At 44.3% G+C, this 19,204-nt stretch overlaps 1 protein-coding gene across 1 annotated transcript in view; it reads right to left on the bottom strand.

Annotated features, from left to right (window-relative positions):
* LOC140721754 (NACHT, LRR and PYD domains-containing protein 3-like) overlaps nt 1-13,780 on the bottom strand; it is a 54,318-nt gene extending 40,538 nt beyond the window's left edge. Inside the window, exons 1-3 of the mRNA XM_073036552.1 lie at nt 13,611-13,780; nt 10,584-10,638; nt 8,869-8,999 (exon numbers count right to left, since the gene is read on the bottom strand). Of these exons, the coding sequence (XP_072892653.1) occupies nt 8,869-8,999; nt 10,584-10,638; nt 13,611-13,780 (356 nt within the window). The remainder of the gene's footprint in view (nt 1-8,868; nt 9,000-10,583; nt 10,639-13,610) is intronic.
* Nucleotides 13,781-19,204: the final 5,424 nt, after the last annotated feature.

Below are 19,204 nucleotides of genomic sequence, written 5' to 3'. Positions count from 1 at the left end.
ACCACTGTAATGCTGGTACCTCTGTAATATCGATACGCCTGTCTTCAGCTTCTCCTTCTGGAGTTTCTATTTGACTGCCACTAACTGAGAGACAGGGAACAGTGAGAGGGACTTTCCAAACACGGATTGAACACTAAACCCCCGACCATGTTCAGTGGTAAACACGGAGCAGCCCATTAACTCACAGCCTCTCACTGTGAGAGGAAAGACAGATCATTTTCTTCACTGATTCCAAACGACCTCCAGAAGGAGGAAAGGCCAGTCCCATCTGTTGAAGCAATGGGGTCGGGCGAAGCCCAAACACTGCAAATACTATATTCCTGGTCTCCCCATCCTAGCCTTATAACCCATGGCCCAGGATTTTTTACTGACCAGTAACGTGCTGCAGTGTCTCAGCTATTCCCAGTTCAAATCTAACACGCCTGAACCAACCCATGACGGAATAGTAACATAGAGGAAGCTTTGTCTGGACGGGGATCTGGGTTGAATTCCAGGCCTTGGGTCACAACGCGGACGCGGATACATTTCAGCTAATCTAAACTGAGCATATTTGGTGATTATTTTATTGTTGAGTGAGACCTCGACCAGGTTAGTTAGCCGCCTTATTTCCATACAGTAAATGCTCAAAGCATCCTGGAACCCACACTGGTACCTAAGGCCACTCTGTCTCCACAGTGACTACAGTTGGATAAAATCTTCCCTTCTTGAAGTTCTGGTGCTCTGTTACCCTGGTGACTGAGGAAGAGGCCCAGCACAAGTAAAGGAAAAAGGAAGCAACCTCACATGCTGTGAGTTTCTTTATGACCACAATAAAAACTGAACACTCAGCAATGTTTTAATGTTGAAACTGAAATACCAGTAAAACTGCTGTCAGCTCCTTCTGCACAGCACTTTCAGCAGTGTTGAAGCTGGACATTAAATACGGTCAGTCTGCTTCAAAAGTCGGTTATCTGTTATTTGCAAAATATATCACACAACATGTGGTGATATTCATGAAGTTTCCTTTTTTGCTTAGTTAAGCGATTAAAAATTCTAACAAATTTTTGTAGCTTACGAAGAGTTGACGTAAGGAATTCTGACCCCACTGCTGGATAGAATTATGGAGGAAACGATCTTGTAGAATTATGGAGGAAAAGATTGATTACACTCAGTGATGTTGTGGTTGCAAAATCTCTCCTGTGAAACTTCTTCTTCCGTCCACTCTATGGAGTCATCAGTATTTGCTACGTTTCAGTGAATTTCCCCCTCCTTGCGTGCCCCATCATCCCTTTGAGAACAGGCCCAGGGACAGTAAATGCTTCACATACATTAGGCTTTTCATTCCAGAAATCATTATTATAAACAACTACTGTAATGAGCACATTTCCATGAGTAACAAACTATTTGGTGGCAGTATATTTATTTGAGAAAACCTGTTGTTTCCTTGCAGCCCCATTAACTGGACAAACGAACTTCTGAAGATCAGCCTGCTCATGTACGCATGGAGCCAAAAGAAATGGGGGGGATCTTCAATGATTTATCTGGGCGTGCATGTATTCGGGAGACAGCTATAGAGATGATAGAAATGAGGAAACGTTCGCCAGGTGTTGGATTGCATCCAGTTTACAGAACAGGTGCTTGCTCTGTTGAGCTGAATTGTGATGGATAAATCTCAGTAACCAGTGGCAGCTTTGTCTGGACGGGAATCGGGGTTGGATCCTGGGCCTTGGGTCACAGCGCGGACACGGATATATTTCAGCTAGTCTCCGCAGGTAAACTGAAAACCACTTCTTGATTATTTTATTGTTGAGTGGAGGGAGAAGATATGCCTTTTCTACCGATACACAAATATTGACTGATTGCAAGATGTTCGTGACAGCCTGAAAGGATTTCCATAAATGCAATCCCAACATTCATTACTCATCTCTTCATTCCAACACAGGCATCATATATTCCATACAGTAAATGCTCAAAGCATCCTGGAATCCACACCTGTTTCTGAGGCTACTGTGTATCCACAGTGATTACAGTGCGATAAAACTTTCAACCCTCCTTGAAGTTCTGGTGGGCTGTTACCCTGGTAACTGAGGAAGAGGCCCACCAGAAGTAAATGAAAAAGGAAGTAACAGTCTCAAACTCACATGCTGTGAGTTTCTTTATGACCACAATGAATACTGAACACTCAGCAAAGTTTTAATGTTCAAACTGATATACCAGTAGATCTGCTGTCATCTCCTTCTCCACAGCACTTTCAGCAGTGCTGAAGCTGGTCATTAAATATGATCAGTCTGCTTTAAAAGTCGGTTATCTGTTATTTACAAACTACATGACACTGCGTTGTGGTGATATTCATGAAGTTTCCTTCTTTGCTTAGTTAAGCGACTAAAAATTTTTAAACAATTAGTTGTAGCTTCGAAAAATGTAGAAGTACAGTTGACTATACAGGCCAGTTTCTGACCCTGCTACTGGATAGAATTATGGAGGAGAAGATTTGTAGATACAACTCAGTGGTTCGCGAGGTTTTGTTCTCTGTTCCAAGACACCTCTCCTGATGAAAATATCTTTATCCGTCCACTCTATGGAGTCACCAATATTTGCTATGTTTCAATGAATTTCCCCCTGCTAGCGTGCCCCATCATCCCTTTGAGAACAGGCCCAGTGACAGTAAATGCTTCACATACATTAAGCTTTTCATTCCAGAAATCATTATTATAAATAACTACTGTAATGAGCACATTTCCACGAGTAACAAACTATTTGGTGGCAGTATATTTATTTGAGAAAACCTGTTGTTTCCTTACAGCCCCATTAACTGGACAAACGAACTTCTGAAGATCAGCCTGCTCATGTACGCATGGAGCCAAAAGAAATGGGGGAGATCTTCAATGATTTCCTTGGGTGTGCATATACTAGGGAGGCAGCTATAGAGATGATAGAAATGAGGAAACGTTTGCCAGGTGTTGGATTGTATCCAGTTTACAGAACAGGTGCTTGCTCTGTTGAGCTGAATTGGGATGGATAAATCTCAGGACTTGACAACATATTCCCTGGAAGCATTTGGGACTCTAGTGTTGAAACTGCACGAATGCTACCAGAGACATATAAAATGATCATAACTACAGACGATGTGCCAGCCGAACAGAGGAGAGACATAATGTTCTCATTTGTGTTGGGAAGGTTCGGTACATAAGAAGGGAAACTGACATCAGGCCTGGGTAAGTTATTGGAAGGGATCACAAGGAATGATATATGTAAGATTTCGATAGAAAGGGATAGTCAACCTGGCAGGCCCTATCTAATCTGATTATAAGCGTTTTTGAGGAAATTATCAAGAAGCTTGATGAAGTGAATGTGGGGGTCTTTGCCTATATTGACGTTAACAAGGTGTTTGATAACATTCTGCATGGCAGGCTGGTCCAAAACGGTAAGGTGCGTAGAATTCAGGATGAATCACGGGTAGAAGCCAGAGAATGCTTGCAGATTATTGTACATCTCGGCTGAATAGAGACATGTGACCTGCGGGGTGCTGCAGGGAAAGGGACGGGCTCCTTGGTATTAATATTAATGATTTAGATGAAAGAGGGAATGTACCAAGCTGGACCGGCAAATCCATGGATTATACTGAGATGGGGATGTAGGAGACAGTGAGAAACGCTACCGAAGTTGCTCAGTGTTCTCTACCAGCTGGAAAGTTGGGCTAAATCTAGAAGAGGGCATTTAATGCGGACAATGGTGGGCTGCTGCAGTTTGACAGGGGAGACCAGGACATGACTTACACAGTGAATGGGAAAGGTCTGCACTGTGTGACAAAATAAATTGACATGGGAATACTGATCCAGAATCCCCTGAAAGTGGGACTAGAGTTCGATGGCATTTTAAAGAGAGCTCCGGGAATATTAGTCTTAATAAATTAGGGCATGGTCAGGGGAATTGGGATGTTAACGATAAAGTTGTAGAAGACACTGTGAATCTAGATTTGCAGAATTGTGTGGACTGCTCATCAGCTACTTGAAGGCAAGATCTGAATAATCGTGAAAGAATCCAGGGAAAATTACACGGATGTTGCTGGTATTTAAGGAAATGATGGCAGGGGTAAGATGAACAGATTTGAACTTGAGTAACTGGTGCATCGGAAAGTCAGCGCAGATCCCAGCTGGGGTTCCTACACTTTTTAATATCATGCACTCCTCCGATTAACCGAGGGGTGTATTGAACCATCTCTCAGCAGAGGTGGTAGCTGCAGGTTGAATTGCAGCATTTAAGAGCAGTTGTTTATATGTACAGTACCTGGATGAAAGAGTTATGGAAGAGAATATTCTAGGTGCAGGTGGATGGGGCCAATCAAGGAATGGCACGGATTAGATGGGCTGAAAGGCCTGCTTCTGTGCTATAGGAGAATGAATCTAAACTGAGTGTTCCATGCAAGTCCATTTCCCAGAAGAATTAAAACATTTCAGGGTAATGTCTTAAGAAGCCACAAATGAAAAAAAAAACTAAAAAGTTGAAGAACTGAAAATAAATGAAAAGGGAAATATCAAACTCAAATCACAGCTGTGAGTTTCATTGTGACAAGGATCAACTCTACAGCCAATTTATAACTGTGAGACAAAAATTGTAATGGCTAATTTAGCCCTGCTTCGAGCTGCATGCAATTAACCTTCTGCTGTTTCTAGAGAGAAAAAAAGAAACAAAACAAAACAAAAAATTCTTGGAAGACTCCGTGAGGGAAAAGGAAGAAGAAAGTAATTCACAGCGAAAACAATGTTAGAATAAATATTGCATATATATATCATCGAGTTCATGGGATACGACTGGACAGAGGGTGAACAGGATTGTTGTTATATAGCACTGAGGGATTGGATACAAGTTGGGCAGAGTTTGAACAGGCTTGTCGATATATATCCTCAAGGTGGGGGACACAGGCTGGACAGAGGTTGAACAAGATGGTTGATATATATCATTGAGGTGATGGGATACAGGCTGGACAGAGGTTGAACAAAGTGGTTGATATATATCATTGAGGTGGTGGGATACAGGCTGGATATAGGGTGAATATAGGTTGAAGGAGGAATGGGTAGAAAAATGGTTGCTGGAGTTTAATGCGGACAGGTGTAAGGTGTTGCACTTCAGAAGGTCAAACCAAGGTAGAACATACAAGGTAAATGGTAGGACACTGAGGAGTGCAGAAAAATAGAGGAATCTGGGAGTACATATACATAATTCCCTAAAAGTGGTGTCACAAGTAGATAGGGTTGTAAAGACAGCTTTTGTTACATTGGCCTTTATAAATCAAAGTACAGAGTAAAAGAGATGGAATGTAGTGGTGAGGTTGTATAAGACATTCGTGAGACCGAATTTGGAGTATTGCATGCAGTTTTGGTCACCTAATTACAGGAAGGATATTAATAAGTTTGTAACAGTGCAGAGACGGTTTACAAGGATGTTGCCAGGACCTGAGAAACTGAGTTATAGAGAAAGGTTGAATAGGTTAGGACTTTATTCCTTGGAGCGTAGGAGAATGAGGGATGATTTGATAGAGGTGTATGAAATTATGAACGGTATAGATAGAATGAATGCAAACAGGCTTTTTCCATTGAGGCCAGGGGAGAAAAAAAAACCCAAGGTCATGGGTTAAGGGTGAAGGGGGAAAAGTTTAAAGGGATCACGCAGAGAGGAGTGGGAATGTGGAATGAACTGCCAGATGAAGTGGTGAATGCGGGCTCACTTTTGACATTTAAGAGAAACTTGTACAGGTATATGGATGAGAGGGGTTTGGAAGGGTATGGCCCAGGTGCAGGTCAGTGGGACTAGGCAGAAAAATGGTTCGGCACAACCAAGTAGGGCCAAAAGGACTGTTTCTGTGCTGTAATTTTCTATGGTTCTTTGGGATGCATTTAGGTATTTGCCCCTTGGTTTTGGTAAGGTCATGAATTTAGGGTGACAAGTGAAATATTTAAGGGGAGTCAGAGTGGGAACTATTTCACTCAGAGGGAGGGGCGAATGTGGAAGCAGCTCCCAGCGGAACTGGTAGATGCGGGTTCAATTGCAGTGTCTAAGAGAAGTTTGCGTGGGGTACATCGTTGAGAGAAGTATTGAGGCTGTGGTTTGCGTGCAGGTGGATGAGTCCAGGCAGAGAATGTGACGGACTAGATGGGCTGAAAGGACTGCTTCTGCGCTGTAGGGGAATAAATCTTAACTGAGCATTCTACGGTAGTCCATTTCCCAGAAAACACAAATCATTCCAAGATAATGTTTTAAAAAGCTACAAAATCAAGAAACATTTTTAAGCCAATGAACCTAAAATAACCTAAAAAAGAAATAACAAACAACATCACATGCTGTGAGCTTCATTGTGACAAATATTAATGCTGCAGCCATTTTGTAACGGTGAAACTAAAAACTGTAATGGCTGCTTTCGCCCTTTAAGACCATAGATATAGGAGCAGAATTGGGCCATTTGGGCCATTGAGTCTGCTCCGTCATTTTATCGTGACGTTTTTCTTCGGCTCCAATATTCTGCCTTTCCCCAAACTTCTGCCTTTCTCCCGATACCTCCACCTTAAATCTACATACAAACGGCCTCCGCAGCTGCCTGCGGCAAGGAAATCCACAGATTCACCGCTCTGATTGAAGAGATTCCGGCTCAACACCGTTCCAAAGGGGCGCCTCTCTTTACTGAAGCTGTGACCTCTGGTCTTAGACTCTTCCACCAGAGGAAGCACCCTCTCCACATCCGCTCTATCAACGCTTTACACCATTTGATATGATCCATTAGGGCACCCCTCAGTCTTCTGAATTCCAGTGATTAATTGACCCAGAGTCATCAGACGCTCTTTATCTGACAAGCCGCAGAAGCCTGGAACCATTTTCGTGAACTTCCTTTGAACCATCGCCTGTCTCAGCACATCCAATCAAAGATAAGCCGTTCAGAGCTGTTCACAGCATTCCATGTGAGTCCTCACCAGTGCTTTATGAAATCTCAACATTACATTCTTGCTTTTATATTCTAGTCCTCTTGAAATGAATGTTAACATTGCATTTGCCTTCCTCACCACTGACCCAATCTGCAAATTAACCTTTATGGAATCCTGTGCAATATCTCCCAAGTCCCTTTGCAGCTCAGTTGTTTGTGTTTTCTCTCCATTTAAAAGCAAGTAAACCACTTCATTTCTTCAAACGAAGTAAGTGACCAAACCCTTCCCGATACTCTATTGCATTTGTCACATTTGCGCGTCCTCCTAAACTGTCCTAAGTCCTTCTCCAAAAATTATGTGCCCCTTCACCTCTCTTCATAAGCTCTGCAATCATTGCAACAACCATCAATTTCATCATCCAAATCATTGACATATAAGGTAAAAAGAATCGATCCCGTCACGGACCCCTGTGGAACCCACTAGTCACAGGCAACCGAACAGTAATGGCTCGCTTTTTTTCCCACTCCTTGTCTCCTGCCTACCAACGACTGATCTATAAATGCTAGAATCTTTCCTGCCACACCCTAGGATCGTAGCTTGTAACTCTCACCTTACCAGGTGTTGCATTCAATTCAACCTCTGGTAGTCCTAACTAACAAAGAACGATTCCTGGAAATCTCAATGAGATAGAAAGTGCAAGATAATACTTCACAATGAAGTCAAATGCTACAGGAAACTTTACTGATGTACTGTACATCATTGAGGCGAGTACACACGGGCTGGAGAGAGGTTGCACTAGATGTGAGTGAATGAGGAGATGGAACCATGTGGGTGAGGGATCAAGGACAGTTACTGGTGGTCATTCAGCAATACACGGGCACTGAATAATACGATAGAAAAAGATCCTAAAATGACAAACCTAGATCAAACAACAATAACTTTGGCTTAGGCACATTGCTCCTCCCCAATCCTTATCAAAGCGCCACAGAAAGTATCCCATCCGGATATATAACGCCTTCATAAGGCTACCGCTCTACCCTTGACTGCAAGGAACTGCAGAAAACTGTGGGCACAGCTGAGGACATGACAGAAACCAGACTCCCCTCCCTGGACTGTGACTGCACTTCCCATTGCATCAGTAAAGCAGGCAGCATCAAAGATCCTCATAAACCTCGCTATTCTCTCTTCTCAGCCGGGTCGAAGATTTAAAGTAACATTGAAAACACATAGCACCAGGCTCCAGGAAACCTTCCAGGCTGCTGTTGTAAGCACATTGAATGTTCCCCGCGTTATAAGTTGGACTCTTGATCTCACATTCTAACTCGATGTACACTGTACACTTCTGAGAAGGCCAGATAACTGGAAAAGGCTTATTTGTCGCATTTAATGGGCTAATAAAACCGGAAACATTGACTGCGCTTCGGCAAGTCGGAACAGTGGCATGGATTCATTGAAAAATAAACACAATGATGGCCACCCAGAACGATAGGCCGTGAGAGATCTGGATCTCACTGCCTTGTCTGAACGGGTGAAAGATGGATCTACTCAGACAGATGGAGCAGTGCCCCGAAGGTGCGGTTACTCGGTTTAACCTTCTCTGTCTGCAAGAACACAACAGGTGGAACAGCCGCTTCCCGCACCCTGGAATGATGTAAAACAATTGTAGACACCGGCTATCGATCCAGGTGAAGTTTGGACCCGTTGCGGGGCTGGGTGACGAAGGTAACGTTCCCGGGATAAACCACAATGGATGAGTGCAGTCTCGGTATCACCACCCCATCGCGCTCCTAGGACCAGGGCAAGGGGGGCTGAGCGACGGCTCATCTCAGTCGGTATGTTGTGAAGGTCCCACAACAAAGACCGACCCCGGCAGGTTCTGTCCAGCAAGCGCAGAGAGGCCGCCAGATCGGGGAAGTTAACTGGGTGCATTACCTTACATCAGACGTCCACACTCGGGACCAGCCTCAGTACTCACCGATGAGAACTTGTTTTCACGCCCAGACAGTGAACCCTCCCCCGGATTCCCGACTCTGGGGGTGATGGTCGTCTCCTAATCTGGATCCTGCAGACGATCCGCCGCCGCCGCCGACCCGCTTCAACACAGGACTGAAGGGAAGTCAAGACTGTAATTTATGTCATCAGAGCTGGGGGCGGAGCCTCAGAAACAAGGCAGATCTGCGATAAAATGGGAGCGGGGAAAAGGTTCACGTGACTTACACGTGTATGTACGTCCATGAAATTTTGCAACATTCCACGCACAGATACTGATGTGAACCGCACATGCGCAGTTACCCGAATCATGTCTAAAAAAGCTGCTGACGCAGTTAGCAAATACAGTGGTTTAATTGATGAGAATTAGTCAGAGACTTTTCTGCCTTCCATGTTGCATCAGGATGTGGGTAGTAAGGACGGAAAGAAAGGTTTGTCCTTGTCCAGGGATGAATTTATAGCGGAACAAAGTCGAGATTCTGAAATTGCTGCGCTGAAGGAGACAGCTCTCACAGAAGAGGAGGTTTAGAGAGAGTCGGTAGGATATTATCTTAAAGATGGAATGTTACTGAGGAAGTGGAGATCACCTACTGTGCCTGCAAGTGAGGACTGGGCCATTGAACATCAAGTTGTGGTCCCGAAAGTTTACAGGACTGAGATTTTAAAAATGGCTCATAGTATGCCTTTAGGTGGACACTTTGGAGTGAGAAAGACAGTATACAGCATTATGAAGGAATTCGACTGGCCAAATTTAAGGAAGGATGGTGTGAACTATTGCAGGACTTGTCATACCTGTCAGGTTGCAGGAAAACCTAATCAGGTGATGCCAGCGGCACCACTCAGATCAATACCTGCTTTTGGTGAAACTTTTTCTAGGATCATAGTGGATTATGTTGGCCCATTGCCAAGAACTGCAGATGGCTATGAGTATTTGTTAACCATCATGTGTGCGATGTCTAGGTTCCATGAAGCGGTGCCTCTCAGGAACATCAAGGCCAAGACTGTGGTAAAAGCACTTAACAAATTTTTCACACTGGTATGTCTACCAAAAGAAATCCAATCTGAAGTAACTATACTTCGAAAACATTCCCGGGGATAGTTAATGAATTGAGAGCTAAGCAGATTGTGTCACCTTTGACCCTATTCAGAGAGCAATGGTCAGATCAGAATGCGAGTAGGAGCGTGCTTAGTTACGTTTTGGAATTCAGAGACAGACTTAACAAGGCTTGTGACCTTGTGAAGAAGAATTTACAGCACTCTCAAATAAACATGAAACAGGGATAAACATGAGACAGAAGAGCGAGGGAGCAGAGATATCGTGCTGGAGAAAGGGTCCTGATGCTGTTCCCTCTCCTTACCAACCCCCTTCAAGCGCGATTTAGTGGACCATATGAAATAATTAAGAAAATTGATTATTTACATTATGTTAGGACTCCTGACCGGTGAAAGGCTACCCAGCTCGTCCACATAAGTCTGATCAAACGTTATCATGACCCCGATCCTGCACCTGTGAGGACTGTTATGACAACGGAGGAGATTGTGGTGTCTGGTACTGGGATACCAGAGCTCCCTGTAATTTTCTCAAGACTCCGAAATTCTGATGTTTTGAAAAATCTTGATGGAAAGACTCAGCATTTGCAGTCAAAACAACGAAAACAACTAAAGAGTTTAACTAGCAAGCATAAAGATTTATTCCCTGACCTTCCTGCGGTGCATGACGTAGTTGTAGATGAAGTTGAACCCATTAAGCAGCACCCTTACAGAATGAGCCGGGACAAAAATAAAATGGTTGAACAAGAAATTGAATACATGCTAACAGCCGGCATAATTAGGCCAACCACTTCAGACTGGGCGTAACCGTGCCTGATTGTCCCAAGGTCGGATGGGGGTATGAGATTCTGTAGTGATAATAGGAAAGTAAATGCAGCAACTAAGGCAGATGCTTATCCCATCCCAAGAACGGATGACTGTATTGACAGAGTGGGGAGGGTTAAATACCTTACAAAATCAACCTGTTGAAAGTTTACTGGTGTGTTCCTTTAACAGAAAGAGCTAAAGAAATATCTGCATTTGTGACACCATCTGGATTGTATGAGTACAATGTATAACTATTTGGGATGAAACATGATCCAAGGACGTTCCAAAGGATGAGGAATTCAGTGATTCAGGCTTTAGAGAATACTGGGGCTTATACTGATGACTTAGTTGTATGGAATGACAACTGGGAGGAGCATATCTCAGCAGTAGAGAAACTGTTTGAACGGCTGTCCAAGGGAAAACTCACTGCAAACCGTGCTAAAAGTGAATATGCCCACGCCACTGTCACGTATCTCGGCTATGTAGTAGGCCAGGGCCAACTGGCACGCGTGCAGGCCAAGGTTCAGACTATTGCTGAGGTTCCCGTTCCGACGGGAAAGAAAGCGTTATGAAGGATTTTAGGAATGGTTGGGTATTACCGTAAGTTTTGTAAGAACAACGCAGATATTGCATTTCTCTCCCCCTAACGAAACTCCTAGGGAAGAGTGAAAGATTTGTGTGGAATGACCTCTGCCAAGAGGCATTTGACCGCCTGAAAACCATTCTGTGTTGTCACCCTGTGCTCAAAGCACCTGATTTCAATAAACCATTTTCAATGGCGGTAGACGCTCGTGGTGAAGCTGCTGGGGCGGTATTGTTGCAAAAGTGCAGGTCGGTGGGACTAGGTGAGAGTCAGTGTTCGGCACGGTCTAGAAGGGCCGCGATGGCCTGTTTCCATCAGGCTGTAGTTGTTATATGGTTAAAGCATGATGATGGAATTGAACATCCCGTAGTTTATTTCTCAAATAAATTTAATGTGCATCAGGAAAATAACTCCACTGTTGAAAAAGAGTTGCTAGCGCTCATGTTAACATTGCAATGCTTCGATGTCTACATATGTCCTGCGCGGAAACCACATGTGGTTTACACGGACCATAATCCATTCGTGTTTCTGTGTAAAATGAAGGATAAGAATAGAAGGTTGCTTAACTGGAGTCTGATCTTGCAAGAGTATGACATGGAAGTAAAACACGTGAAAGGCACTGACAGTGATATAGCAGATTGTTTGTCTAGATGCGAAGTTTAAGTTTGTAATGCTTTGCTGTTACCTAATAATTACACTGTATTGCTTTTAGCTGTATAATCGATAGTTAAGACGCAAATTTTGCTGTTTCATCAAAATTCTTCCTAAAAGAAGAGGGGTGTGACGAGACCTGAAGGATTATTCTAAAGTGGACTGTTCCTTTAAACGAGGGAGAGAGAGAGAGAGAGAGAGAGAGAGAGAGAGAGAGAGAGAGAGAGAGAGAGAGAGAGAGAGAGAGAGAGAGAGAGAGAGAGAGGGAGAGGAGAGAGAGAGAGAGAGAGAGAGAGAGAGAGAGAGAGAGAGAGAGAGAGAGAGAGAGAGAGAGAGAGAGAGAGAGAGAGAGAGAGAGAGAACAGTTTGCGTGCTATTTCAGCAGCAGGGAGAAAGTCTATGAGTTGCCTTGGACAACGAAAGGCGGAGCTATGTGCTGGAGAGCTGGTGTTCAGCACTTGGAGATATATGCCAGGTCAGTCGACTTTTTACTCAGACACACGGGACACACAGGAGACACACGACCCCTGAGGAACGGAGGACACTGGTGAGCTTTGAGTGCCCACGACGAGGGTGGGGCTTTTGCTCACAGTGTGGACAAAGGGATGGCCGGTGGAGAGCTATCGGTGTGTTTAACCCTGGCCGGGGTTGATAGCGTTAAGGTGGAAACGGTCGCCTTTCCGTGGCCACAAGATGTTGACTTTAAATAAGTTTCGAAATAAAGGAGGACGGCGTGGAGACAAAACAACACTAATCCCAGAGGCCTGTGCCAGTACCAAAATAATGCCACCATCTCGCTATCTCCCCAGCCACGTGTCACCCCAAACTAACCCCAATGCCCCGTTCAGTCCCAGCTTATTCTGCACAGACCTGAGTCAGTCCTCAAACTAACCCGCTGCCCCGCTCTGTCCCCACACCCGCGTGTCAGTCCCCAATCGAATCCCCTTACCGCGATCTCTCCCCCGAACCTATGTCAGTCCCCGAATTAATCACACTGCCCTGCTCTGTCCCCACACCCGCCTGTCAGTCCCCAAACAAATCCCGTTACCACGATCTCTCCCTACGAACCTATGTCAGTCCCCGAACTGACGGCACTGTCCTGCTATCTCCCCATAGGACCGAAGTTTCCAAATTAATGAATTAGCTAAATGGAATTACGATGTTTTAGGCTGGAATCTCAGAGCAAAAACTGGGAATGGATGCACCCTGGAAAATGCACAACGGAAATGAGGAGGTACTTTAGGCAGCACATACAAAGGGTTCTGGGTAGGTGAAGACACTATGTTTGACAGAGATGTTCATCTAGTTAAGAGAAAGAATTAAACTGACCAGGTTCAGAAAGCTATGATCGGACACGGCTGTAGAGTTACAAGGCAGCCAGGGACGAACTAAAGAATGGAATTAGGGAACTTGAAACCTCTACAGAAGGCCTACAGCGGGATTAATGAAAACCCCACGACATTCTGGTTGTGTGTGAAGAAGAGGGTGACTAGAGTGAGAGTAGGACCGGTCAGGGATAGAGATGAAACTTACGGCTGCAGCTGGTGGAGGTGGGACAGGTCCTTAATGAGGACTTCACTTCAATTTTCACCAGTGAGAGATCCTGGCGTTTGTGAGGAAGCGTCAAACGGGCTTACGTGCGACAACTGGACGAGGTTAGAAAAGAGGATGCACAGGAACGATTGAAAAACATTCGGATAGATAAGTCCTCTTGTGAGGTTGCGAGAAACCCCAGGTTACGGTGGGAGGCGGAGGACGAGATTGCTGCGCCCTTGGCGATTACCTTTGCGTTATCACTGCCGCACATGCACTATCAGGAGATTGGAGATGGAAATACTATCTCTTTGCTCGGGAAAGGGAGTAAAGATACCATTGTATATCATAGCCCAGTGAATCCTACTTCAGTGACGGGCAAATTATTGGAGAACATTCCAAGAAACCGAATTTGCAAGGTTTGGGAGAACTTGATTTCGGAGAATCAGAATGGCTTTGGGAGTGGCAGGTCATAGCTCACTGCCTGGTTCAATTCTGTGACGATGTGACAAAACAGATTGGTAAAGGTAGAAAAGTTTATCAGGTATAAATAGATCTTAATAAGGCATTTGAAACGGTTAACCATGGTAGGACCGTTCATAGCGTCAGAAGGCTTGTTATCCAGGGAGAGTTGGCTGGTGGATTCAGGACGGACGCCCACAGAAGGCAGACTGTAGTTGTAGATCAAGCGTTTTCTCCCTGGATGTCGGTAACCAGTGGTGTCCTGCACGGATCAGTTTCAGACCCCCGGCTTTTGGGTTTTTATAAATGATTTTAGAAGGATGTCACCGATTTCAACAGGACAGTGACAGGACGCAGAGCAGCCCTGAGAAGTTACATATGGAGCTCAATCTGAATGTTACGAGGTGTTTCTCTTTGGGAGAATACATTTGAAGGCAGAGGTACTACTTGCTCGAATCAACCGACGGCCGCACATTAGTGCGAGTTCCACAATGGAAACAGAGTGAAGAGACTTCCTCCAATAAGCCGAGGACCGCTCATCGGTACGAGAACCACAATCGGCACGGAGCGGTGCACTGCAGGAGCAGAAGGAAGTGTGATTGACAGGTGAGCTTGAGCACATCCGCTGTTCTGTACATGCTTATAGTGACGATTGTTTTATGAAAACAGTTGAGTGAACTCGGCCTTTTATCCTAGGAGCGACGGAGGATGAGATGTGAGCTGATTCAGGTTTATAAGGTAATGAGAGGCATTGATCGTGTGGATAACCATATATAACCATATAACAATCACAGCACGGAAACAGGCCGTTCCGGCCCTCCTAGTCCGTGCCGAACTCTTAATCTCACCTAGTCCCACCTACCCGCACACAGCCCATAACCCTCCACTCCTTTCCTGTCCATATACCTATCCAATTTTACCTTAAATGACACAACTGAACTGGCCTCTACTACTTCTACAGGAAGCTCATTCCACACAGCTATCACTCTCTGAGTAACGAAATACCCCCTCGTGTTTCCCTGAATCTTTTGCCCCCTAACTCTCAAATCATGTCCTCTCGTTTGAATCTCCCCTACTCTCAATGGAAACAGCCCATTCACGTCAACTCTATCTATCCCTCTCAACATTTTAAATACTTCGATCAAATCCCCCCTCAACCTTCTACGCTCCAATGAATAGAGACCTAACTTGTTCAACCTTTCTCTGTAACTTAAGTGTTGAAACCCAGGTAACATCCCAGTAAATCGTTTCTGCACTCTCTCTAATTTATTGATATCTTTCCTATAATTCGGTGACCAGAACTGTACACAATATTCCAAATTTGGCCTTACCAATGCCTTGTACAATTTTAACATTACATCCCAACTTCTGTACTCAATGCTCTGATTTATAAAGGCCAGCGTTCCAAAAGCCTTCTTCACTACCCTATCTACATGAGACTCCACCTTCAGGGAACTATGCACTGTTATTCCTAGATCTCTCTGTTCCACTGCATTCCTCAATGCCCTACCATTTACCCTGTATGTTCTATTTGGATTATTCCTGCCAAAATGGTAGAACCTCACACTTCTCAGCATTAAACTCCATCTGCCAACGTTCAGCCCATTCTTCTAACCGGCATAAATCTCCCTGCAAGCTTTGAAAACCCACCTCATTATCCACAACACCTCCTACCTTAGTATCATCAGCATACTTACTAATCCAATTTACCACCCCATCTTCCAGATCATTTATGTATATTACAAACAACATTGGGCCCAAAACAGATCCCTGAGGCACCCCGCTAGTCACCGGCCTCCATCCCGATAAACAATTATCCACCACTACTCTCTGGCATCTCCCATCTAGCCACTGTTGAATCCATTTTATTACTCCAGCATTAATACCTAACGACTGAACCTTCTTAACTAACCTTCCATGTGGAACTTTGTCAAAGGCCTTGCTGAAGTCCATATAGACTACATCCACTGCCTTACCCTCGTCAACATTCCTCGTAACTACTTCAAAAAATTCAGTAAGGTTTGTCAAACATGACCTTCCACGCACAAATCCATGCTGGCTACTCCTAATCAGATCCTGTCTATCCAGATAATTATAAATACTATCTCTAAGAATACTTTCCATTAATTTACCCACCACTGATGTCAAACTGATAGGTCTATAATTGCCAGGTTTACTTCTAGAACCCTTTTTAAACAATGGAACCACATGAGCAATACGCCAATCCCCCGGCATAATCCCCATTTCTAATGACATCTGAAAGATCTCCGTCAGAGCTCCTGCTATCTCTACACAAACTTCCCTCAAGGTCCTGGGGAATATCCGGTCAGGACCTGGAGATTTATCCACTTTTAAATTTCTTAAAAGCGCCAGTACTTCCACCTCTTTAATTGTCATAGGTTCCATAACTTCCTTACTTGTTTCCCACACCTTACACCATTCAATATCCTTCTCCTTAGTGAATACCGAAGAGAAGAAATCGTTCAAAATCTCTCCCATCTCCCTCGGCTCCACACATAGCTGACCACCCTGATTCTCTAAGGGACCAATTTTATCCCTCACTATCCTCTTGCTTTTAATATAACTGTAGAAGCCTTTCGGATTTACTTCCACCTTATTTGCCAAACCAAACTCGTAACTTCTTTTAGCTTTTCTAATCTCTTTCTTAAGTTTCCTTTTACATTCTTTATATTCCTCGAGCAATTCCTTTACTCCATGCTGCCTATATCTATTGTAGACATCCCTCTTTTTTCGAACCAAGTTTCAAGGCTTTTTCCCAGTGCTGAAATGGCTGACGCAAGAGGACACAGGTTTAAGGTGCTTGGGTGTATGTACAGAGGAGATGTCAGGGGTATGTTTTTTTTACGCAGAGTGTGGCGAGTGCGTGGAATGGGCTGCCAACAACGGTGGTGGAGGCGGATACGATAGGGTCTTTTAAGATACTTTTGCATAGGTACATCGAGCTTTGAAAAATAGAGAGCTATGGGTAAACCTATTAATTTCTAAGGTAGGGACATGTTCGGCACAACGTTGTGGGCCGAAGGGCCTATATTGTGCTGTAGGTTTTCTATGTTTGTATGAAAGACAATATACCGGAAAGCAGATCAGGAGAAAAACAGACAACTACGTGGCAATTAATATCCTGAAAACCTGCGGAATGTTCACAGATTTTACCTGTTACTTTTGTTCAAACATAGAATGGATGACAAAATGCTGGTAGAATTGTAGCTGGTTTGAGCATATCTTTAAAGTTAAATAGAATGCATCGCACGTCACGGGTATGTGGTGGTCAGGTCATTCACTGGCAGAGGTCAGGTTCCTGCCAAACGGCCCATGTGTGCGCTGGAAATCATTGTTCTTCAAACTGTCCTCAGCCCTCGCTAATTTCCCAGGACACGTTCCCTTTTTGATCACAGGCCTCTGGAATATCACTGTCGATCTTTTAAATTGTTTGGAGGAATAGAAGTGCAGTGTTATTGTAATACATGTCAGCTGGCATTGTCAATTCCATCACTCACACCGCCCGGAATGACTGGAATGAACGAAAGAAAAGAATGAACGGATGTTCCCCTTTAATAAAGAAGTGTTCTCCAGTTCACCCGCCAGAACAAACTCCTTCCCTCAATTTCAGAAGCGAATGTGCACGGTCAAATATTACACAATAAATCGACTTCAATATGCATGACGACTTTAAAAGTAACATAGATACAAAAAAAGTCCTACTTAAATAGCTGAAGCCATGTATCATGGAAATTAACATGGAAAATTCACATCATGTTTTGTTTTAAAGTAAATAGATTGCAGTATCCCTTGAGGAGTAAAATTAATGACACAGGGACATTGAGTAAAAATAGTTTAACGTTATTGTTTGTGCAGTTGGTCGTCACTCATGTCCCTGACGTGATCGCCACGCTAATTGCCTCAGTGGAATTGCTCTCACCTCAATAAAAGTCCGCTAAACCGATCACCAGTCCATCTGAGCAGCTGAAACGTACCGTACAACTGAACGCTGCTTCTGACGGAATATGGGATATGCGGCGATTTACTACATCGCGGCCATTTTCTATCCCACACTTGTAGCGGTTGGTGTCCCCGGTAAGATGCCGGAGCTGGTCACTTTATGTATGGTGCCGTCGTTACTCTGCTGCGGTATCCGCACTGTTACTGAGCACAGATTCTACCGTCGTCTGAAACGTGTTTCCGGAATGGAGGATTCAGGCATCTAATGGTTTTATTTCCATTTTCCGTACTTCGATCGCAGTGTTTTCTTCTTCTGTCAATTATGTTGGTGCCGCCATTGCCACAGTTTCATAATTTAACCACCCTAGGCTTTCTTAAGTGATGCTGGTCTCTGCTTTTCTAGGTCCGAGTCTCTATCAGTGCAGACTCTTCGACCATATAACTACGTGGCAGTTTATTTAAATGAAGGTCCAGTATATTTCCAACATGTAGGACTGTTCTTCCGTGAGTCAGTAAATGAGCACTCGTGCTTTATATCTCCATGATGCCACTTTGTCACGGCTACAAACAATCCCTTCAGCTATTTCACCTCTAATAATGGAAATGGTGTTGTTTACAGGAGCGATCGACTGCTCACCGGTACGTGAGTCGTGGAACTCGGATGCCTCGCTCGAAACTGTGGGAATGTCGCCAATCCACTGACACTCACATCCGTCATTGTCCTCCAGCCGGAGTGCAGCGACCGAGACCGCACACACTGGATTGCCGCTTTCCACTTCCAAACAGACCATAACCTGCATAGCATCGGTAGAATGGGGGCATTCAGGGAGCTGACCATATTTCTATTTTATTTCCAAATTTCTTGCAGTTAATTTAACGGCGATTGTGATCCTGTCTCGGGGAAAATGCGGACTCTCCAAATGCATCACCCGTTACCTGGTTGGAATGGCAGCAGCGGATCTAATGGTGGTTATCGTTGTTGCTTTAGTGGAACAGACCAACAATATCTACATTTATTCCAAATCCCTGCTCATCACTCCTGTATGCGCACTGACACTTGTATTTCGGGTTGTAACGAGGGACTGTTCTGTTTGGTTTACGGTCAGTTTTACCTTCGATCGCTTCATCGCAATATGTTGCCGAAAGCTGCGGGAGCGATACTGCACCGAGAGAACAGCAACGGTGGTTATCGTGACCGTTGTTATAGTGAGCTGCGGGAAATGTGCCCCCTTTTACTTTGCCATTGAACCTTACGTCATCATTGACAACATGCCCT

This window comes from Hemitrygon akajei, unplaced genomic scaffold (genome assembly GCF_048418815.1).
Source record: "Hemitrygon akajei unplaced genomic scaffold, sHemAka1.3 Scf000061, whole genome shotgun sequence".
Lineage (NCBI taxonomy): Eukaryota > Metazoa > Chordata > Chondrichthyes > Myliobatiformes > Dasyatidae > Hemitrygon > Hemitrygon akajei.
Note: the sequence above shows the minus strand (reverse complement) of the source record. Positions and strands in the feature narration are given on the sequence as shown.